General features: G+C 39.7%; 1 protein-coding gene across 1 annotated transcript; it reads right to left on the bottom strand.

Annotated features, from left to right (window-relative positions):
* Nucleotides 1-418: 418 nt before the first annotated feature.
* Nucleotides 419-24,665, bottom strand: RBBP4 (RB binding protein 4, chromatin remodeling factor). Its single transcript, XM_037061544.1, has 12 exons — nt 24,507-24,665; nt 23,782-23,929; nt 18,566-18,711; nt 10,534-10,707; nt 10,137-10,252; nt 9,857-10,017; nt 9,627-9,753; nt 9,386-9,463; nt 6,272-6,348; nt 5,847-5,904; nt 5,651-5,761; nt 419-1,108 (listed from the first exon to the last, which is right to left on the bottom strand). Exons 1-12 carry the CDS (start codon nt 24,520-24,522, stop codon nt 1,043-1,045), a joined length of 1,278 nt encoding a protein of 425 aa, XP_036917439.1. The 5' UTR covers nt 24,523-24,665; the 3' UTR covers nt 419-1,042.
* Nucleotides 24,666-24,742: the final 77 nt, after the last annotated feature.

The raw sequence follows: 24,742 nt of genomic DNA on the forward strand, positions 1-24,742 counted from the left end.
GCTCTTTTCTATAGCTCTGGGTCTATTAAAATTAATTTTGCTCTTGATGAAAATAACTTTCATCTAAGGATTCTTCTAGAAGCCAGAGACTTCTGTTTGATAGATATTATATACTAAAGAAAACCCATCAGTGCATGGAGTTATGTAGAAAAGCAATTTATTCCATTATAAGCACTTACACAGTTAGTCATGGAGAATAACAGGCCTGCTGGTGAAACAGGTCACCCGAAACAGATGGTATCAAACTAGTGGTCAAGAACTAACTCCTAAAAAAAAAGGCAACTCTTATCCGGGATTAATTTAATTTTAAAAACAAATACAAGCTATTGATTCACTCTTCTCAACTGACAGTCTACCTGTAGTAAAACTGTCAGGTAAAAACATACATCTTTACAACTTGGTGGTCCCAAGTTTTTTTAAAAAACCATTTCACAGAAAGGAAAGAAATAATATGAAAACTGCTCAAGAAATACACTAACAAGCAAAAATATATGGGGAAAGAGGAACGTGTAGTTTTGACTTTAACTCAAGAAACTTAGAGGCGACTGGCCTACAGAGGAAAATGTGCATCCTGGAAAGACAGGTGTGAAGACTTTAGAGTAGCAATTTATGACTTGAATCTCCCCTAATTCCTGAATAAAAACGACATCCTGCAGTACTTCATGGCTCAGACACCTGTCTCACTTGGCTCTATTCCTTACTTCTAGCCTTTACTTAAATGAGTTCGAAAAACTTGGGGATATAGCATTAGAAGAAAAATAAAATAACCACACACAATAATCCCCTTTTGGTGGCTACTTTAGATTTTTGTTACTAGAAAATTCCTGAAGAAAATTTAAATATAAGTCTGTGGCTTTGCTGAATCAAGCCCCCCAGTTAACATTTAGAAAACACCCTCAGTTTGGGCTAATGGCCTTGTTGATGGCACCTAATACAGAGGGATAGCTGAACAGAGTCTGGGTCTCAAAACCAGTGTTAAATCAGTATCATCAGGGTTGAAAGGAAAAGGGGGAGTCTAAAATCACAAGAAGTGCAGATGTATTTAAGACCCCTGTCCTTCTGGATCCACGCTTCCTTCAGGGTCTTCATCATTATAAATGTTCTCTGCCTGCCGAAAAACAAAAAGAGAAGAGTATTTAGTAAACATGAAGGCAAGTTAAGGTTTCAAAAACAGATTAGGCTGGGTAAACAAATTACAGGCCATACAGTATGTAACAGTCTCTGCAACTATTTGACTCTGCAGTTGTTAGACGAAAACAGCCCAGACAATCCGCAAACGGAAGGGCATGTCTGTGTTCTAATAAAAACAGGCAGCTGGCCCACAGGCCAACACCCCTGGAATTAGGACATTCCCACAAAACAAAGTACGGTTATTGTATCTCTTGATAATCAACCTTCTTTAGTTATTCAGCCAGACATTATTTGTAACAGTCAAAAAGTAAAAACAGCCCTGGCTGGTGTAGTTCAGTGGATTAAGCATAGGCCTGCAAACCAAAGGTTGCTGGTTTGATTCCCAGTCAGGGTACATGCCTGGGTTGCAGGCCAGGAGTGGGGGGTGTACAAGGACAACTACATATTCACGTTTCCCTCCCTCCCTAAAATATAAAGTCTTTACAAATAAATACAATCTTAAAAAAAAAGTTAAAAACACCACAAATGTCCATTGACTGATGAACCAATAAGTAAAATGAATGTTATATTCACAATGGACTACTATTAATAAAAAAAGCCAGTCACATATTGTATAATTTTATTTATAGTAAATGTCCAGAGTAGGCAAATCCATAGAGAAAGTAGACTGGCAGCTGCCAAGTGCTGGGAGGACTGGAGGAAAATGAGAAGTGATGGGTAGTGGGTATGGGTGGTTATGGGGTTTCTTTTTGGCGTAACTGATAGTGGTAAAGGTCGCATAATTCTGTGAATATACTAAAAATCACTCAATTGTGTGCTTAAAATTAAAATAAGAGAAACCTCACCAAAACTGTATGTTCCAAATCTAACATATTTTTAAGTGAAAACTGCTCTTGCGTAAAATAAACTCTATTTTTTGATTTATTACCTATAACCAAAGGCATGTTAAATACAGAAACCACTTTCATTTAGGTAAAATTCTTCTAACATGCACAAATCACTAGGTTAGGCACTACAGAGGATGAAACTGACCTGTCCTTAAACAACTTGTATCCTGACTGCAGGGAAATGTGTAAAATTGTGTGATGTTTTCTGACAATGAATGTGTAATCTTTGTCCCAACATGAATTCTCTGACGCCAACTGGGCACCCACCATGTCAATTCAATCCTGACACTAACTACTCACAGGCAGCACCAGACCCTACAGGTTTAAGGGATGTGACTAAGGGCTTGGTCCCCCACGACAGTTCTCACTGAAGTCCTGATCAGTGTGGTTTGGTTGGTTGGGCATTGTCCGGAACAAAAGGTTGCCAGTTCAATTCCCGGTCCAGGTGTACAAAAGAGGCAACACCAAGTGGTGTTTCTTTCTCCCTCCCTTCCCTTCTCTTAAAAACTGAACAAACCCCACTGTCCTCACTCCAGAAGCCAGTGATAGGCCCTGAGCGCCCACGCTACCTGGGTACTTCCATCTGGCTTGTTGGTTATACATTTGGGGATTCCCATAACCTTCCTCAGGGTTGATAATTTGCTAGAATGTCTCACAGAACTCAGGCAAGTGCTTTATTTACTTTTACTGGTTTATTATAAAAGCCAGAACTCAGCAACAGCCAAATGGAAGAGCTGCACAGGGCAAGGTGGGCAACAAGCACAGAGCTCCATGTCTTCTCTAGCTGGAATTGATATATTCACCAACCCAGAAGTTCATCAGATCAAGGGCTTTTCCAAGAGTTTTTAAGAGCTCAATCTCCCCATTTGCAGGTTAGTGGAACTGTAATTTCCAACTCTCTAATTAAGTGTTTGGTCGTTCTGGAGACCAGACCCATACTGAGGCTGTACCCAGAGGCCCCCCTCAAGTCACCTCCTGAGCCTAAACAGACTTCTTATAAATAGCAAGAGACTCCCTGCAGTAACTATGTATGGTGTCAGGTACTAGACTTACTGGGTAATCATTTCTTAAGCCAGCAATTTTCAACCTTTTTTTATCTCGTGGCACTCATATAAACTAATTTACTAAAATTCTGTGGCACACCAAACAATGTATCTTTTGCTGATCTGACAAAAATAGGTATAATTATACTTCCTTCACAACTGGACAGTTATTGTGTTGGCAGTAGTCATTTTTTAATTTGACAATCCAAGGGAAAAGAGGCCCTGACTAAATAGGCATATATTGAATGTTTTAAAAATTCTTATGTCACAACAGGGCACCTGCTGTGGCACATTGGTTGAAAATTGCTGTCTTAAGTTATATAAAGTCTTATCATTATGTGATACATGTCAATTGCAAAAACTAATAATGTCAATTAATATATGTCAATTACAATGGAAATTTAAACAAAATTAATTTTGATGTTTCTCACATTGATGTCTCTTTCCATCCCTCCCCCCTTAAAAAAAACCAGCCCATTCTCCACGGGTTAAGATAAAAAAGGAAAAAAACCAACCAACTCACACCCTAACAACTGAGTAAAACAACCTGGCCTAGAATTGATAGCCTAGAAGGTGATGAAGTTCAATATCCTATGCCGTTGTCATGGCAACTACTAAAAATCTTTAATTGAGATTATCCATGGAAGCTCATTTCACCTTCCTGTTCTGTGGGTGAGGTGAACTTTCTATTACACATCCTTGAAGGATATAAAAATATCAAGAACTCCCTAAGTGTACAAAGTATATTTTGGCAAACAGATTTCTAAAATGCATACCTACTACCTATATTTAAACATAAGCCTGATACACATAATTTTAACATGAGGGATTCCACCATGCTATTCTGCAACCTGCTTTTTCTCTCTGCTTAATAGTATGTCATGAATATTTCAGCAAACTAAGCATACTTCTTTGATACATATAATACCAAAGTATGGATATCATATAATTTGTTAAAAAATTAAGTCTCATAAGCTACAAATACTCTCATTAATAGTGCTGTAGGAAAGTTTTAAAACATTTTTCCTAATGTTGAGCCCCAGACTATCCCCTGGAGTTTATTTCTGCCTCTAGATCTACCCTGAGACACCAAAAATTTTTTGGAATTCTTTTCATTTATCAGGGTACCATCAATGAAAAACTATGAAACTGTGTTTTTTTTTTTAAATATTTTATTTATTTATTTTTAGAGGGGAAAGGAAGGAGAGAGAGAGAGAAATATCAATGTATGGTTGCCTCTGGTGTGTCCCCTGCCGGGAACTGGCCTGCAACCCAGGCATGTGCCCTGACTGGGAATCGAACCGCGATCGTGTGGTTCGCGGGCCCGCGCTCAATCCACTGAGCTACACCAGCCAGGGCTTGAAACTGTGTTTTATTTATTTATTTATTTATCTATTTATTTATTTATTTATTTATTTATTTAAAGCACACTTTCTCTAGGTCTTTTTTTTTTCTCCTAAGATTTTATTTATTTATTTATTTATTTATTTATTTTTAGAGGGGAAGGAGAGAGGGAGAGAAACATCAATGTATGGTTGCCTTTTGTGCATCCCCTGCTGGTAGTTAGCCTGCAAGGAACCGGTTTGCAACCCAGGCATGTGCCCTGACTGGGAATCGAACCGCGATCATCTGGTTCGCAGGCCCGCGCTCAATGAAACTGTGTTTTAAAAAAATTGTGGGAAAATACACACAAACATAAAATTTAACATTTTAACCATTTTTAAGGACACAGCTCAGTGGCATTAAGTCCATTCAACTTGTGTGCAACTATCATCACTGCCTGTCTATAAAATGAGATTTTTTTATGTTGCTATATATTAGAAATTATAGTTATCTTTATCAAATTTCAAGTACTCTAAAAAATTCAAAGAAAGGTGATAACCTCCAACTGGAGTATGAAGGCAGGGAATGTTTTTGAAATCTAGTAAAGTTTCACGGAGAAACCATAGTATTTGGTGCTGGGACATTGTGGTAGGAACTGTACCAGGCACGTTCACAGGTGATTTCAAGGGAATGGCCGTTCCTAGAAACTAACTGCTCACAAAGAGGGCAACACAGGAGGCAAGCCGATCACTATCAGGAGGCTACTGCAACAGTCAAGCAAGTGGGAACGAGAACCTGACCACAACACTAGGGTGTGGAACAGGCAGGAAAGCTGGGTATGCATGTTTCTATGTGTAAGACGAGTACGGATGGGAGAAACACCGCAGAGACAAACAACATGAAGTCTGATAAGTGAACTAGACCTAGAGGTGAAGAGACAGTAAAGGAGAACTCTCGAAGTTTCAAGTGTGGTGAGCTAGGGAAACACTAGAGCCATACAGAAAACAGCAAAGTTGGGAAGAAAGAGGAGTGGGGAGAACGAGGAAAGAAGCAAATTTTGGTTTAATTGGGCAAAAGAAACTAGTGGGATAACCAGATAAAAGGTAAGGAGCAGGTAGCTGAATATGATATAATGTATACACAAACTCTAAAGTCACACTCAGGAGTAAACTGAACAGAGATGCCACCTCTATTCATGAAATACATAAATATTAAGTGACACTATACTTCCTTTATTGAACTTCCCCCAAATAACTAAATACTTACCATTTGCCACACTTGCATGATATTATCTTCAGACACAGAACAGATCACCCAGGGTTCATTGGGATTCCATGAGAAATCAGATATCTTGGCAGTGTGACCACCATGAATAAACTGGAAGAAGGAAAACAGGATATGAAAAGCAGATAAAAGACATTAAATTACAGATGATTTCAATTGCTCGATGTTTGTAACATACCAACAACTCTGGTGGCCCATCTTCTGCATCTTCTGGGGATTGTTCCTCCCCAATTTTACTAGAACAAAAAGATTTTTTAAAATTTAATGTTAATTAGGAACTAGTATAAAGGACACAGACAACAACTAAGAGGGGTGGAAATGGGAGGGAGGTGGGGAGCACGGGGGAGTGGGCTGGGATGGGAGTAGTAGACAGAAAACTGTACTTGAAAAAAAAAAAAACAAAAAAATAAATAAAAATTTAATGTTAATTGTTCAAGTACAGTTTTCTGCCCCTCCCAAGTCCTCCCCACCTCCCTCCCATTTCCACCCCCGATTATTGTCCATGTGTCCTCTATAATTGTTCAGATTTAAAAAAATTAACTAATTTTGTAAAGTATAAATGAAGAAAATAATTCCACAAAGAGTAACTAACACAACACTTACCTTAAATCCCAGACATTCAGTCTGCGATCAGTACCACTGGAAGCCAAAATAGTCTCATTGTGAGGGGACCACTGAACCTACACAGAAGAATAAAGAAAGCAGAAAAGCTTTCAATTATGAAATTGAGTAAAACACACCTAAAATTATATTTAAACAATTTAAATTTTTGTCAGTAAAAGGGCAGAAGTCAAAGTACTTTAGACAGTAAAGTTAAAACTGACAGATAAGCCCTGGCTGATGTGGTTCAGTGCACTGAGTGCCAATCTGTGAACTGAAAGGTCAATGTTCGATTCCCAGTCAGGGCACATGCCTGGGGTTGCGGGCCAGGTCCCTGGCTAGGGACGTGTGAAGAGCAACGGACTGATGCATCTCTCATACACTGATGTTTCTCTCCCTCTTTCCTTCCCTCCCTCCCTCTCTAAAAGTAACCTAGGATATCAGCTTTTGTTTGCACATGCATACACACACACACACACACACACATTTTAAAAGATTTTATTTATTTTTAGAGAGAGGGGAAGGGAAGAAGAAAAAGGTAGAAACATCAATATGTAGTTGCCTCTCGCACACCCTCCACTGGGGACCTGGCCTGCAACTCAGGCATGTGCCCTGACTGGGAATCAAACTGGTGACCCTTTGGTTCACAGCCCGTGTTCAATCCACTGAGCTACACCAGCCAGGGCTGCTCTTATATTTTTGAAGACCTCAGTGTATTTAATCTCATCTAATTCTGACCTCTAGACAAATATAATCAAATTGTGACTTATGAATTCAATATTATACACAAGACTGATTAAAAATGACCCTTACAACAATTTTTATTAAAGTTAGCTACTACGCAGGCAACAATCTCCTAATTATTAAAACTGGAAAGAAAGTCCTAACTTCATGGTACAGCTAAGAGGGCATTAACAAACAGTATTTAGGGAAGAATTTGGATACTCCAGGCAACACTACCACTAAAAGCAAGGACAAAATGTTCCTTGGAGCAGGCTGAAGAGTGAAAAGTAAGGCTGAGACTAGGTGTACAAGAGTATGGCTCACATAGAGTGAGTTTGGGTGCCACAGTCACATACCAAATTAACTTTGACCACCCTTAGGATCTCAACACTTGACAAAACGATATTTTATTATAGTGATACTAAATGGGCCTTTCCTCACTATAAAATTTTAACGTTTTTGACAGCAAAGAAGACTGTTTCTCACAGTATCCTTGTAATAAACTTATTTCTTGAATTGTACCAGAGAACTTTACATTTTAAGAAAGAGCTTAAACCCTCGCCGGTGTGGCTTAGTTGGTTGAAGCACTGTCCCATAAACTGAAAGGATGCAGGTTTGGTCCCAATCAGGGTATGGACAAGAGGCAACCGAAAGAAGTTTCTCTCCCCCTCTCTTTTACCTCCCACTTAAAAAGAAAAAAAAGAAATAAAAAGGAAGCTCAATCCCTGGCAGGGTAACTTAGTTGGTTAGAGCATTGCCCCAGTACACCAAATTTACAAGCCCAATTCCTGGTCATGGTACACACGGGAATCAACCAATGAATGCACAAATAAATAGAATAAAAAAAAATCAGCCCTGGCTAGTATAAACTCAGTGGGTTGAGTGTGGGCCTGAGAACCAGATGATTTCGGTTCAATTCCCAGTCAGGGCACATGCCTGAGTTGCGGGCCAGTTCCCAGTACGGGATGCACGAGAGACATCCATACATTAATATTTCTCTCCCTCTCTCCTTCCCCTCCCCTCTAAAGATAAATAAATAAAATCTAAAAAAAAAAATCAGTCTTGCTCTGGCTGGTATGACTCAGTGGACTGAGTGCTGACCTGCAAATCAAAGGGTTGTTGGTTTGATCCCCAGTCAGGGCACATAGCTGAGTTGTGGACCTGGTCCCCAGTGGGGGCGCATGAGCGGCAACCACGCATTGATGTTTCTCCCTCTCTTTCTCACTCCCTTCCCCTCTCTCTAAAAATAAATAATAAATAAAATCTTTTTTAAAAAATAAATTTTACTTATTTATTTATCTTTAGAGGGGAAGGAGAGAGGGAGAGAGACATCAATGTATGGTTGCCTTTCACGCATCCCCTGCTGGGAGTTGGCCTGCAGGGAACTGGCCTGCAACCCAGGCATGTGCCCTGACTGGGAATTGAACTGCGATCTTCTGGTTTGCAGGCCTGTGCTCAATCCACTGAGCTACACCAGCCAGGGCAATAAAATCTTTAAAAAAAAAAAATCAGCCCTGGCTGGTGTAGCTTAATGGATTGAGCACCAGGCTTCAAGCCAAAGGGTCGCTGGTTTGATTCCCAGTCAGGGCATATGCCTGGGTTGTAAGCCAGGTCCCCAGTAAGGGGCGCGGAAGAGGCAATCACACAATGATGTCTCTCTCTGTCTCCCCCTACTTTTCCCTCTCTCTAAAAATAAATAAAATATTTTTAAAAAATCAGTCTCTCTCCTTTCCTTTCTCTCTACAATCAGTAAGTTGAGGGAGGGAGGGAACAAAAGGGAGACAGAGAAAAAGAGAGCAAGAAAGGGAGAAAGAAAGAGAGGCATAAGCAGAAGAGACAGAAAATATGGAGCCAGTACCTTAGGCTTGAACTACAAAATCAATACACACAGCAAGTTAGAAAGAATGAAGGAATGGGAATAAGAAAAGAGACGAGGCCCTGGCTGGTGTAGCTCAGTGGATTGAGCGCGGGCCTGCGAACCAGAGGATCACGGTTCGATTCCCAGTCAGGGCACATGCCTGGGTTGCAGGCTGGTTCCTTGCAGTCCAACTACCAGCAGGGGATGCACGAAAGGCAACCATACATTGATGTTTCTCTCCCTCTCTCCTTCCCCTCTAAAGATAAATAAATAAATAAAATCTTAAAAAAAAAAAAAAGAGACGAGTGTCAGGAATAAGGCTGATAAATAACTAGACACGTCAACAATGTAGGTGACCAACGACCAGTTTGAGGAAGTTGAGAAATAGCAGAGGAAAAACCAACCGCCTTCCTACAGAGATGAGCATAGACACACGGAACGTTTCTATTATACACAGCAATGGAATAAAACACGAGCATGCCCAGATACATATCAAAGTCTTCCTTTAAAAAAAATTATATCCTCAGTTTTCTTACCTGAAATATTTCATCCTTATGTGATTCAAAGGAATGCAATTTAAGTTTCAGATTTCTCAGATCCCACAAGGCAACAGTCTATGTATAGAAAGCAAAAAAAAAAAAAAAAAAAAAAAAAAAGAGTAATCAATTTTTTCTTATGAACAGAAAAAGAAAACCCATATCTAAAAGATCTCTGTGCATTAAAAAAAAAAAATCAGACGAATTCACCCTGTTTTCTTTTGAAATAAATCAAACTAACCTTGTCAGCTGATCCTGTGGCAAGAATGAACTCACTATAAGGATTGAAAGAAAGGCAGTTCACTTCAGCAGTGTGAGCATCAACTGAGTGACTTGGTTTGGAAGTGTTGTTTGAACGAGTATCCCAGCTTTAGTTAAAAAAAAAAAAAAAAGGAAGCAGAAAGAACACTTGAATAGGTAACTAAATATAAAACAGGTAATTTATGAAAAAGTTAAATGTATTCTACTTACATCATAAGTTTCTGATCATCAGCAACTGACCCAAACAGAGACTCATGAAGCAGATGCCAGGAAACATCTTCCACTACTGCTGTGTGCCCTGTAAAGATGGTCTTCGCATCCACAACCTTTCCTTCCTTTGGAACAGCACTGATGTCCCACAGGCAGATGGTCTTAAATATAAAATGAACTATTATAAAAAAGGAAGATTCTCTCACTTCCCCACATACCCCAGAAAAGAAACCAGCTGATAACTAGCCCAGATTTACTTCAAAACGGGAAGGATACACACATGGTCGTCTGAAGCACTAAGTAAGTGCCCACTGAGATTTGGGTTCCAAGAAAGCCCATAGCCTTCCTTCTGATGTCCACGGAGACGCAAATCTGGGTTGCACTCTCCACAAGGATCTGCAAAGTAACAGACACATCAAGACCATCCATTTCACTGCCTCTTTGGGTCTCTGAAGCACAATGCAATTTTTATCAAGAAGTCTAAAGCTCTTAATATTTATTGGCAATACAGACCCATTACTACCAAATATATAATGCTTAAGCTGCACCATCATTCTGTTCTATGTAAAGAAATATTTTTGTCACCTAAAGAATGAAGACTATCAATATAAATCACAAGATGTTAAGTTATACAAGGAATAACAAGAAACTAAAAGACTGACTGAAGGGGCAGGTACCTGGTTTAGAAGGATGTTTCGTATAGTCAAAAACAAGAACATCGCTGGATGGAGTCTTTGTTGCAATGATGCAGGGGTTCTGAGGCATATAACGTGCCCTGTTTACTTCTCCTTCATGGTTGATCTTGATTTCTATTTCAATTTTTCCACTAACAGAGCCAAAACCTCCAAATTCTGTAAATAAGAAATTAACCGCAAATGAGGACCGAGCAAGAGCTACTCTGTGTCATTCAGAACATTACACAGGCAAGGCAAGCTGGCATAATTTAGAAGTAATCTAGACATTTGTTATCACCACAAAGTGCTTTTACACCCCGAGTTCACTTGATTACCATAACCCTACATAGTAGCAGTTATTATCTCCAAAAATTTTACACGGGAAAACAGAAATTCAAAGTACCTACAATTGTTCATGATGACATGACCATGGCAGAACCCAAACTGGATCCCTAGTTGTCTGACTCTTACCCTAGTACTCTCTCAGCTATGAAATGACTCCAGGCAGTTATATACCTATTTAGAGTACATTTCTATCTAAAACTAAGGAATACTATGAATTCCACTCCAAAAATAGGTTCTCAATAAGCAGTTTTCAAACCTCATTTTAAGTACCAAAGTAGCTTAAAAATAAATAAATAGATAGATAAATAAATAAATAAGAACCTAAGTTATACTGCTTTCATTAAGTACAATGTGCTAGGTACTAGAACGCCTCCTATACTTGTTTGAAGCTCAGTTTGGGATAACCTTTGGGAATTCCACCACCACACATCTTCTCCCTACACTGTTTCTTTTACTTTGGTGAGGAAAAACAGAGCCACAAGAGCTAGTTCCCTTTTCCTAACCCCCACTTATTCTTTCTAACTATAGTGCTTGGTTGAAATAAACCAGGTATGCAAGGACTAGACAAAAACATTTTTTAAATTCATATTTGACTGCTGTATGCTTTCAAGTTTTCTCAAGTACCATTATAAAATGTATTAACACGATATAATTTGTGATTATGTAAATCTTGGCAAACAATATGTAAACAAAGATAGTTAATGATTAGTCAAAGAATAATAAAAGGCCGAATGATAAGGTACTTAAGAGCCTAAGGTCAGACCTTAGCCTAAATGACACTGCTCCTTACTAGCCTGGTGTTTTGGGGAAGGCCCTCAATTTCTCTGAGCCCCAAATACTTTATCCATAAAGGAAGTTCTGGGAGTAAATGAAAATGCTATCACTAGCATTGGTGTACAAGTGCTATACTTAGAAGGACAAAAAGCTTTTCAAAAACATGTAACATTAATGGTAATATAGCTAGCAGATTAGGTAACTTTCAACTTTAAAATAAGTCTTACAAGTAAAAAACTGAATGTTTCAAAGAGGTTAAAAATCTAAAAATAGAAGTTCAAAATAGGCTCTAAAAGAGAAAAGCCCACATTAAACAATTTCTCCTCCAAGAATTCTAGATCTACAATATTAAAAAAGGCATAATATGATCCATGATTTTAAGAAACTTTTAGTCCAAATACAGGGAGACAGGCGTACAACTACGGACGTTTATGACAAAAAAAGTATAATGGCCAGAAAAGCGATACCAACAACAAGAGAAGAGCAACAGCTGGCATGGCGCCCACAGAGCAATAAGCAATCTTTACAAAATATGGGTTATTTCAGTATTGAGTATATACTCAACAGAGAGCCTAATTGTAAAGTACATCAATAAGAAATCAGCATAGAGGATTTATAATTGAAGTTCCCCAAGTTGAAGCTAATATGTCAAAGGTCAAATATGAAGCAGGAAAAACAGACTATGGAATTAATGTAGTCATGTGTCACTTAATGACTGTGAAATATTCCAAGAAATGTGTTAGTTAATTTCATCACTGTGTGCACTCACACAAACCTAGAAGATCTAGCCCAGGACATACTCAGGCTGGCTATATAGTATATAGCCTACTGCTCCCAGGCTACAAACCGATAGAGCACGTCACTGTACTGAACACTGCAGCCAACTGGAACACAATGGTAAGTATGTATCTGAACATAGAAAAGGTACAGTAAAAAATACGATTTAAAGGCTAAAAAATTGTACACCTGTATGAGACATTTATCATAAATGGAAATTGTAAAAATGGAAGTTGCTCTCGATCGGTGAGTGGTTGAGTGAATGTAAAGGCCCAGGACATTACTGTACACTACTATACACTTTGTCAACACCACTGTCCCACGAGATCTCCCCCTCCTTCCCTCTGACTGGGCCAGAAATAGAGCATTGAAGCTGTCAATGCTGCTTCATAGACAGGGATGTGGGTTGCATTGAAAATACAGAGGAAAGCTCTGGCTGGTGTGGCTCAGTGGATTGGGCCAGTCTGCAGACCAGAACTACTAGCTTGATTCCCAGTCAGGGTGCATGCCTGGGCTGCAGGCCAGGACCTACATTGGGGGCACATGAGAGTTTCTCTCACGCATTGATGTTTCTCTCCCTTTTTCCCTCTCCCTCTCTAAAAAATAAAATAAAATAAATACAGAGGAAAAACTGGCTAGGTAAAGTCTAAATGACCATTAATAGTAGCTGTCAGGCCCTGGTTGGGTGGCTCAGTTGGTTGGAGCATCATCCCATAAACCAAAAGGCTGTGGGTCCGATTCCCAGTCAGGGCACATACCTAGGTTGTGGGTTCCATAAATGTCTGTCTGTCTGTTTAATATCAATATACATATCCGAGGGTAAAAAAATTTTTTTAAAAAGTTTCTGAAGGGAGTGAAAGGTGGTCTGAGGATCAGCAGGAGTAAGAATCAAGATGGAGAGATAAACATGGGATTGTCATGGCAAAGTGTTAAATGCTGGAGCATGGTTCCGGTTAAAGAACTTTGTGTTATTTATAAAAAAGAGTATTTAATATGGAGGGAGTGTAGAACTGTGGACTCAGTATCTGGACTCTGGAAATTTGTTTTTAGTTTCATTAAACCTACCTGGCACAAAGGGCTCTCTCTTGTATTGAATTGATTAAAAAAATAAAACTTTTCTATGCTTTAACATCATTACAACCTGAAAATACTTCCAAAGCACAGGGACAGAATGCCTCCGCACAGCCACAGGAAGCTTTTACTGAAGTGGCAGTGGCACTTAATATTTGTTAAGGCACATCCTGTGGATCTGGGTCTTTGTACAGGATCTTAGGTCCTCGACAAATAATGTACAGCAATGTACTCTGAAGGCTATTCAAACTAGAACTGGAAGGGCTACAGTGTCCTCGAACGTACAGCGGTACCGACACACATCGTTAATTCGTCCCCGAACTCATGATGAGTGCTGAAACCGACGAGTATCAAATGATGAAGCACTCTTTTTTGCCAGGTGCTGTTGTGACTTATACCAGTTCTAGCAAGTATGCCAAGTCCCGGGACATTTTTTTTTCTCGTTAAAAAATGTGACATGTTCTGAAGCTGATGAGTACTGGAGCATGACTGCATATACTGCTGAGAGGACAGGATCCTCTGTGCTAACACAGCTCAGTGGCTGGCTGATTGGGATGTAATCTGTACACTCACAATCAAGAGGGAATCCACTGCCAAGCCCCACAGATATTGTTTCTGTCATAGTGAAATAAAATTCCTCCTAAACCATATATCCTTCCATTTCTTACAGGAAATTCAGCTCCATTGTAATCTTATGAAACCACTGTCATATAGTAGTTCATCACTGACCGAAATGTCATTATGTGGCACATGACTGTACAGTAAATTGAATGCCCATCAAGGTTTAACTGTATTCCTATTTTGTTTCTCTCTCTATAAATAAACACTATTTTTAAAAAGATTATTTATTTATTTATTTTTGGAGAGAGGGGAAGGGAGGGAGAGAGAGGAACATCAATGTGTGGTTGCCTCTTGCACACCCCTTACTGGGGACCTGGCCTGCAACCCAGGCATGTGCCCTGACTGGGAATCGAACTGGTGACTCTTTTGTTCGCAGCTCATGCTCAATCCACTGAGCTATACCAGCCAGGGCAATAAACACTACTTTAAAAATCTGAGGTCTAAATAATACAGTAAAACTGTCAGCTTGACAAATATTTTTAAAGATATTTTTTAAAAGACTTTTTATTTATCTTCAGAGGGGAAGGGAAGGAGAGAGAGAGAGAGAAATATCAATGCATGGTTGCCTCTAGTGCCCCGCTGCTGGGAACTGGCCTGCAACCCAGGCATGTAGCCTGACTGGGAATTGAACCACGGTTGTTTGGTTCATAGGCCCACACTCAATGCACTGAGCTACACCAGCCAGGGCCAGCTTGACAAATTTTTACTAAGTATAATACACCAGAACCACCACCCATCAAAAATAAAACACAAAGCCCCCACAAGGCACAATGGTGTCCCTCCCAACCAATACCCAACCCCCCCAAACAAGGTAACCGGCATTCTGATTTCTACCACACCGAGCCACTTTTTGAGCCCCTAAACATTTTGAAAGTAAGGAGGATAGATTCTAACATCCTGAGTCAAATATTTAATTATTTTACCATGATTTAATATAAGTTTATTATATATAATTGAAACAAAAGACTAAAGATATTTTTTTAAAATACACAAAGCCAATTCCCAAACAAGTCCCTAAAAATAAACTTGTTGATATTTGAAGATCTTGGTAATATGATATGAGGTAAAATTTTATATCTAATCTATTTGCAGGGCTTAAACTATAGCCAGGCTAAACCTAATATAAATACATAAATTCTTTCTAACGTCAAAACAGGCTTAAGGCAGTTTTTAGGTCTTTTGCTTTGAAAGTTCAATGATCTTTTGAAGCTATCCGCTATCAGTTACCTCAAATCAAATAGGGTCAAGGAGATGATAATCAGTTACAGTAGTTCAATCTGAGAGTCCAGGACATTTTATCTGACCAAGGAGAGACATTAGGAAGCTACCTACATAACAACCAACCAAGAAATAGGATATATCTACTTCCACCACTGTTGAGACCATATGAAGAAAGGCCTCCGACCTGGGGGAATGGGCTGAATGGGAGTAAAAAGGAGAAGAGGAAGGAATAGGAGATAATATACTGTATAGCCTTATGGCAAGTTATAAAACTCTGAGTATCCTCATACTCTGAGTATGAGGATTAATTAAGGTGACTTACATAGTCATGCAAATACGCCATACACATTACTAGTATTTTTCATTGTTCCTTTACTATTAAGCACTAGTAAGAGGGATAAAGGTATCATTGGAACAAAAGTGAATTGGTTTGATGCCACTCAGACAATTCAGCAGAAAAAGATTTTAGTATCTATGTTAAAAGACGCCATTTCAAAAACCAATGGAGAAAATGGATTAGTCAGCAAATGGTATTTAAAAAGTTGCTAACCACTTAGAAAAATGCTTGGATCCCTATTCCATACCTAAACCAGAAGATTAAAGTTTTAATGGTCAGAACATAAACATACCAGAAAACTACAGCTAACTACTTACAAGTTTTGAAATGATAAGCCTTTCAAATACTTGAAGGACACGGAAGGAAACTGGACAATTACAAACATATAGCTAAAAAAAATAAAATAACATATAGCTTCTAAGGGCTCATGGACATGGACAACATGTGGTGATTGCTGGGGAGAGGTGAGTATAAGGGACTGAATGGCAGTGAAAAAATATAATAAGGATTAAATTTTAAAAATTAAATAAAAAAACCTAACTTCTAAATAAGCCTTAAGATTATAGAATAACTTGGAAAAATTATCTGCAACCTATTTATTGGGGATAATCTACCTTATAAAAAGATAACCCCACCCCCCAAAATGAGCAGAGAACGTAAATGGGCAGGTCAAAACAGGCAAGTATTTTAAAATAACTTCAATATCATGAATAACTTAAAAAGCAAAGTCAAATAAGACTGCAGCATTAAGGTTAATGTTGGTGAGGGCATGTAGTAACAAATACTTCTGCTATTGGCAGGACTGTGAATCGTTTTGGAGGGCAATTTAGCATTGTCAATTATACTTGAAAATGTTCTTGCCCTATGATGAACATTACACTAAGAAAATTATTCTACAGCAAAACCATGCCAGTTGCATGTACTTGAATTGTTTTTAAAGCCAAAAGATTGGAAACCACTTAAATGTCCATAAATAAAAACTGTTAGCTCTGACTTAGTATACTGCCATGAAAAGGAGGTAGGGTCTCATATGTTTACACAGAAATTTGTCCAAGATATACCAGGGCAGAACAGAATATTCCATGCTGCATCCCCTGCACCAAGAAACATGTCTGGCATACAATAAATACTTAACATATCTTTTGAATGAGTAATCCAATAAATGGGATAGATAAATTATTCAGAAAACTATATCAATTTAATAGTGATTTATAGGGAGTAGGTTTATAGAGGTTCCCACATTGTTTTATATTTGCTTTGATATTTTAAAAAATATTTTATTTTTAGAGAGAGGGGAAAAGGAGAGGGAAAGAAACACAGACATGAGAGAGTAATTTTTAACCGACTGCTTCTCGAACACCCCCAGCTGGGGACACAGCCTGCAACCCAGCCATGTGCTGACTACGAACCAAATCAGCAGCTTTTCAGTCCACAGGTCAGTGCTCAATCCACTGAGCCACACCAGCCAGGACTGCTTTGGTATTTTAAAATAATTTATTATATTACCAGAGTATCTGTTGTATGTAAATGACCAAAAATCCAATTTTAGAAAACTTATCCTCATTATTTCCATCTAATAAAAGGCTAAGTTCAGTGTCGTTCTCCCACTCCCCCCACCCCCCCACCACTAATGCCTACCAAGAAAATAACTTCATAGTAATCAATCCCATTGTTACACACTTGGGTCATTAACACAAAATGTTTACTGACCTTTATCCTAAGAACTTATTTTGCAATCTCCATCACCCCAAGCTAAATATGCAACGATCAAAAGATCAACTGCAGCCCCGACCACGTGGCTCAGTTGGTTGGAGCATCTTCTTGTGTGCCAAAGTGTTGTGGGTTCAATTCCTGGTCAGAGCACGTATAGGAAGCAGCCAACTGATGCTCCTCTCTCTCCTTTCTCATCTCTCTAGATTTAGGGGACATATCCTCAGGTGGGATTAGGGAAAAAGATGTCCCTCAGCTACCTGAGTCTCCCAAATACTGAGTTAAATATGCTCAAGAATATATCTTTCAAACAAACAAACAAACAAACAAAGACCAGCTGCACATTACAATCCTGGAAAATAACTGTAACCCAAAATAACTTAGATAAAATGGATTCTGCTGATCAGGAAAAATCTAAGATGATAAACATAAATACCCATATTTTTAGAGCACAAATCTCAACAAGAGCTTATCTTCCGCTTCTCAGTAATAATGAGTTCAAGGACAATAATAAAGAAAACTCATTTAATCTCTTCTGTAAGGGAAAGTATCTTTCATGAACAAGTAAACCCTTGGGTTATCTCCTAAAACAGCAAGCAATCAAATGCCTCATTTAATTTTTATGTATGTGGCAAGTGCCGTGGTTCAGTCATTTCTACTACAAACTTGGAAAGGGGCAATTTAAGGCAGTGTTTCTCAATCTTTTTTCCATTATTGCCCCTCTAAGAAACCTTGTAAGACATTTTCCTTACACCCATGGTGAATTTTAATACCAGACACTGTGTATATCTATTTATATATGCTATGTATATTCAAAGAGTAAGATTGTTTTCACACACACACTCTACCAAAACCAATTTTCCTCCCTAGGAGTAGCATCTCCTAGGGTAATACAGGCATTAACAGCAATAATATACAGTAGATTTTTGCTTCTTTCAATTCTAGAAATCTTCCCAGTACAAATTTTAGAGGAAGGTTTACAGAAAAGGCGCTGAACCAAGTATGTGTTATTGTACGTCTCTTCAGACATCTAATGTATCTACTATAAACTCAGGCTTTCCAAAGCTTAAAATCTTGTCTCTATCTTGAAGTTTTTATCAACTGTATATTCTTCTTATGATAATTCAAAGATGAAAAATGTAACCCATAGATTCCTTCTTTCACCTTTAAGATTCCTACCTCCTTTCTCACTGTCGTAGTGTGAAGCATCAAACTGAGCATCATCATTAGGGAGCTGCACACTGGCTATCACAAGGTGGTTTTGTTCATCCGATGTGTGTGTCCCCAGGACAAGCCGATGAATGCTGAAATCTTTCCCTTCTGGTCTGTAAGAGGAACACATGGTCACCACTCAAACTGGTACTAAGACACACTTCTATGCAAAAGGCACAATTACAACCAGGTCTTGAGAGGAGAAAGTCATTTTCTCCTTTCAATGTAACTTCCATAGAGTCAAGTACAAGGAAGACTACAGAGCACTTTAAGAGTTAAGTTCCTATGGTATCTCATAGTTTTATAATGAACAAAATGTTGTTCAAGGATCTTCTGTATTTAACTGGGTCAAAAATTTACAATTACTTCAGGGAAAAAGTCTAATATAATAAAATATGAATTAACTACTCATCCCTTACAACTGGTTGGATATGAAGAAAAAAATTGTTGGGCACAATGACACTTTAGATTAACCTCAATTTAAAAAAGGAAAGGAAAAGAAATTAACATTAGGTAGCCCTGGCTGGCGTAGCTCAGTGGATTAGCACAGGCCTGAGAACCAGAGGATCGCGGTTCGATTCCCAGTTGGGGCACATGCCCGGGTTGCAGGCCAGTTCCCAGCAGGGGATGCACGAAAGGCAACCATACACTGATGTTTCTCTCCCTCTCTCCTTCCCCTCTAAAGATAAATAAAATATTAAAAAAAAAAAAAGAAATTAACATTAGGTAAACTAACTGTTGACGTACTTCCTAACTGCCCAGTCAATAAACACCGCTGCTCTAAACACTATGGAAGTGCAGAGACATGATCTCTGTCCTTAAATAAAACCAGGGAGGACAGGGGCAATTAGGCAGTCATGTACACAAATGAGTAAAACACAGGTCAATGTATACTACACAGAAGGTGCACAATACAGGAGAAAAAGATTATTCTGTAATGAAGGAAGTGTTCATCAAAAAGGAGATACCTGAGCAGGTCTCAAAATGATATAAAACCTGGCAGAGTGGAACACAGGCTCTGTTAAGACAAGTAGATATTTTGGGAAAAGGGAACTGACTCTGGCAGGTGTGGCTCAGTTGGTTGGAGCACTGTCCCGTAACCAAAGGGCTGCAGGTTTGGTCCCCAGGCGGGGCAGATACAATCGATGTTTCTTTCACATCAATGTTTCTCTCCCTTCCTCTCTTTCTAAAAGCAATGAAAAAAATGTCAAGTGAGGATTAAAAAAAAAAACAACAAAGAAACTGAGCAAAGGGGAAGGTTAACAAAAGCACCAGAAACCTTAAGCACTGTACATACTTCTGTCATTTAAATACCATGAAGCAACCTGCCTTAGATCATACAAGTAAAAGAACTAGAGCAATGACTTTGGGATGGGAAAACACAGTGGGAAAGAACGCTAAAAAACAGATTAAACTCAAACTCTAAGAGTTAAAGTTCTGATGGGACCTCCAGGTAAAAAATACACTCAATTTGGAACGTGTCACATTTGAGAAGCCATTAGAATAACCAGAGAAGACACCAGTAAGCATTTTAATATTGAGAAGAGACCATAAGTTGGGTCTAAAATAACCAATCAGAATTCCTCTGCACAGAGGTGATAGACAGCTATTATCTTAAATAGAAAAAGCAGCCCTGGCTGGTGTAGCTCAGTGGATTGAACGCTGGCCTGTGAACGGAAAGGTCATAGGTTCGATTCCCAGCCAGGACACACGCCTGGGTTGCTGGCCAGTCCCCAGTTGGGGACACACAAGAGGCAACTTCACATGGATGTTTCCCTCTTTCTCCCTCCCTTCTTCCCCTCTCTCTAAAAATAAATAAAATATTTAAATCTTTTCTTATTACACACAAAAAAAGAGTTAAAAATAGGGCTCTCAACACAAAATTGACAACACTTGTATTTTGAAAGTTAAAAGAATCAGTCCTGGTTGGTGTTGCTCAGTGGATTGAGCACTGGCCTGCAAATCAAAGGGTTGCTGGTTTGATCCCCAGTCAAGGCACATGCCTGGGCTGCAGGGTTACATCCCCAGTATCTTTCATACATTGGTGTTTTTTCTTTCTCTTACTCCCTCCCTTCCCCCTTTCTAAAAGTAAATAAATAATATCTTTAAAAAAAGAAAAGTTGAAGAACCAGAGGAAGGGAGGGAGGGAGGGAAGAACATTATAGAACTACAATTATTTTTTAAAAGGACGTGAATTTCAAAATAAGAACATTGGCACTAGAGATGCTTAGTTATAAATTAAACACTTGACATTAGAGATGCTTGGTTATAAATAATCCTCATTCTAAAAAAAAAAATTAACATGGTTACAAGTAGAATACCAAAAAATGGAAGAAAAAAGGCAGGGTATTTGGATATCAAGTATTAAAGGTTTATTTGCCTAGATCTGCTAAAGTAGAAAGCCATTAAAACACACAGATTTCAGCCTTGCAGAATTTAGTCTAATTCACTGCTTCCCAAACTTACCTAATCACATTATATGAGCTTTCATGTTCCAGGATTTAGTAGGTATAGGGTAGCCAATATTTGGGACACAATGGTCCAATGTGATTTAGCAGGTAACCAGTAAATCTGTAATCACAACTACAGTATTTCTCATCAAGCACTCTACCGTAAGTTTAATGGTTTGAAGTACCACTAAAAATTCCTGCCAGAAAAAAACTCCACTTCTACTGTACTCAATTTTACAAAAGTTTTTATTCAATTTTAGATAGGGGAGAGAAAGAGAAGGAGAGAAACATAAATGTATGGTTGCCTCTCTCAAGTTGCCCCACCAGGAACCCAGCCTGCAACCCAGGCATGACCTGACTGGGAATCGAACCAGTGACACTTGGTTTGCAGTCTGGCACTCAATTCACTGAGCCACACCAGCCAAAGCTGTTTTAGCAATTTTTAACTAAAAACAATTTTTTAAAAGATTTTATTTATTTTTCGATTCCCAGTCAGGGCACACGCCTGGGTTGCAGGCCAGTTCCCGGTTCCTGGCGGGGGATGCACGAGAGGCAACCATACATTGATATTTCTCTCTCTTTCCCTTCCCCTGTAAGATAAAGATAAATAAATAAAATCTTCAAAAAAAGAGAGATTTAACTTATTTATCTTTAGAGGAGAAGGGAAGGAGAGAGGGAGAGAAATATCAATGTATGGTTGCCTCTCGTGGGTCCCATCCCCCCCCCTCCCCGAACTGGCCCACAACCCAGGCATGTGCCCCAACTGGGAATCGAACTGCAATCCCTTAGCTCACAGGCCCACGTTCAATCCACTGAGCTACACAAGCCAGGGCCAAAAACAGTTTTTTAATTTACTGATTGAGAGGAAGAAAAGGGGAAGGGGGGGAGGGAGGGAGAGGGATGGAGAGGGAGGGGGGAGAGAGGGGGAGAAGGAGAGAGACACATCTATTTGTTGTTCCACTTACTTATGCATTCATTGGTTGATTCTTTTATGTCCCCTGATAGGCGAACTGGATCCATAACCTTAGCATGTTCAACACCAACTGAGCTACCCAGCTAGGTAAATAATTTATTTTTCAATTCAAGTTGATGTATACCATATTAGTTTTAGGTGTACAACTAAGTGATCAAACTTTATGTAACTATGATCACCCCAATAAACCTAGTTACTCATCTGGTACTACAGTAATTATGTTCCTTGCTGACTGTATTCCTTATCCTCATGACTATTCTGTAATGACGATTTGTACTTAATTCCTTCACCTTTTTTACTTATTCCCCCCAACTCTTCTCTCATCTGGCAACCATCAAAATGTTCTCTGTATCTATGAGTCTGTTTTTGTTCTACTTGTTTATCTTATTTTCTAGATTCCAAATAAGTGAAATCATACGGTATCTGTCTTTCTGACTTATTTCACTCAGCACAAAACTCTCTAGGCCCATCCATGTTGTTATACGTGGCAAGAATTCATTCTTTTTTATGGCTGATTCTGATGATCAGTTGAACATGGAAATCTGATAAAGAAGTTTCCAACTCTAAATTTCTAGGTATTATGGTTTTAACTATCGTAAGACAGATTTCCCAATTTCTTTAATGCCACTGCAAAGGTGGCAGTTTCACTTTTTAAAAAATATTTTATTTCTTTTTAGAAAGAGGGAAACATCAATTCGAGAGAGAGAGAGAGAAAGAGAGACTTAGATCCACTGCCTCTCACATGCACCCCGACTCAAGGCCGAACCCACAACCCAGGCATGTGCCCTGAAATCAAACTCACCACCTTTCAGTTTGCAGGACAACGCCCAACCAACTATGCCACAACACTGAGAGCTCATTCTTAATACAAATTTTATCGAATTTCTATTTGCTGAGCTGAAACAGACTTCTAAAGACGTTAAGTTTGAAGAAACTTACTTTTTAGTACACAATGTTTAAATGTTATTCTGAATACCAGAACAGTTTCACAATAGAAAATTCATTATTCTAATAGGCATACTGGTTTTGCTAAAACCTGAGCCTTTTCACATATTCAGTTGGAAGTACTCTTTTTTTCCTCGCATCATTTTATGTTTTCCATTCTCATGATGTTAATTTTTTCACTGTTATAGGTTATACACATAAGCCAAGGAAAGGAAGGTATTTATCTAAGTTTGTTTTAAGTGGCACCTAGATCCTCAATAAATGTAAGCAAAATTAAATAATATTTTATTTCCTCTGTTAGACACAAGCTACCCATGAGTAAGAAATACATGTGATTAATCTCTCACCCTGCATAATTCCCTCATAGGTAAACCATCCCACCTTCAGGTGTTAGTTCTAAGCATCCTAAGTATTTCTCTAAAACTGCTCTGAGCGCATGCAACTCTAATTATTAAGTACAACTAGACTGTGCTCCTTGCAGACACTCATCTTTGTTATTAGCCAGCTACAACCAATGACTGTAGATTAAAAGGAGTGTTTTGAAAGCAGACAATTTAACACTATTATTTAGTACACTACAGTTACAATATGACTATTCAACCCAGTATCAGAAAAAAAGAAGAGCATGTTCTCTCTTATCAGAAAAAAATTACAAAGTAATTTTACTTTTCATCCACTTTTTGGCCTAGAAAAAAACGCCACCAATACATTTGGATTACGTGACCCCTAAGGGTGACTGGAGAGAAAAAGAGGTAAAATAGACGTGACAAATCTACAGTGTCACCCCAAAATGACGTTCAAGAGATTCGTATCACCTGGTTACATCTGGAAGCCACTGTGCAGTTAAGCTGGGCCACTCCAGAGCATGGGTCATCACCAAATCGTAAAGAAAAGGGGTGTTCTTTTTCCATATTTTGTACTCTTCGTTGATCACACGTTCCTCTACTGCGTCATCGAAGGCTGCTAAAATATTAAAAACAAATTAAGTTAGCGAACACAATAGAAATCGAGTAAACACTTCCAAAGCCACCCGCAGCGCTTCTGAGTCCTGATGCGGGGCAGGTCTGTCCCTACGCGGAGGCACCCACACGCCTCCGCCTTCGCGGGTCCTATCTACTCTCGGGTCGCCCGGGCCAGACACCCCGCCGGCCGTGCGGGAGCCGGCGCCGGGCCTCGGAGCACGCTCTCCCACGGGGTTAAGTTTACGGGACCGGCGAGAAGGCCCGAGGACCGAGCCCCGGGGTGCTGCGAACCGGTTCAGGGCGCACCCGGAGAGAAGCAAGTAGACCGACAGGGAGCGTGAGGAGGGACGAACACCCGCAGGGGCCCCCACCGCCAGCTTCACCCCTCTGCGCCGGGCCTCCTCTCCAAAGGAACCAGCGCGCCGTTAGCCCGCCTCGCGGGGCGATTTCGCCCTCACGCCTTCAACGGTGCGGGCAGCACTCAGCAGAACCGGGCCTGCCCTCACGATTAGGCCGTGTGGAGGCCGCGGCGCTAGCCCGACACGCCCCGTCCTCCTCGGGTGGGTTCGGCACCTCACCTTCCTTGTCGGCCATGGCGGGCAGGCAAGCCGGGGGTATCCCGAGGTCTACCGTTGCGGGAGGGGCGGGGAGTCTAGAGGCACTCGCTCTCCGCGCGCGGCCTCTATTGTTTCCTGCTGCCCCTGCGTGAGGGCTGACTAGCGTACCTTCGCGCCAACACCGGCCAATCGGGGCACCCCGAACGGCGAAGTGGGCGGGCAGTCGGCGTCTACAGCCTATCCAGACGCTCGGGATC

The sequence above is a fragment of the Sturnira hondurensis genome, unplaced genomic scaffold (genome assembly GCF_014824575.4).
Source record: "Sturnira hondurensis isolate 20B ecotype Veracruz unplaced genomic scaffold, ASM1482457v3 Scaffold0013381, whole genome shotgun sequence".
NCBI classification, from domain to species: domain Eukaryota; kingdom Metazoa; phylum Chordata; class Mammalia; order Chiroptera; family Phyllostomidae; genus Sturnira; species Sturnira hondurensis.

What these genes read in the sequence shown, in the direction of transcription:
- RBBP4 (XM_037061544.1), bottom strand. An exon ending in CTACGACAGTGAGAAAGGAG is followed by an intron (nt 10,708 to 18,565) that starts GTAGGAATCTTA and finishes TCTTATTTACAG; the next exon opens with AATTTGGAGGTTTTGGCTCT. An exon ending in ATGGGCCACCAGAGTTGTTG is followed by an intron (nt 5,762 to 5,846) that starts GTATGTTACAAA and finishes TCCTTCTTCCAG; the next exon opens with TTTATTCATGGTGGTCACAC.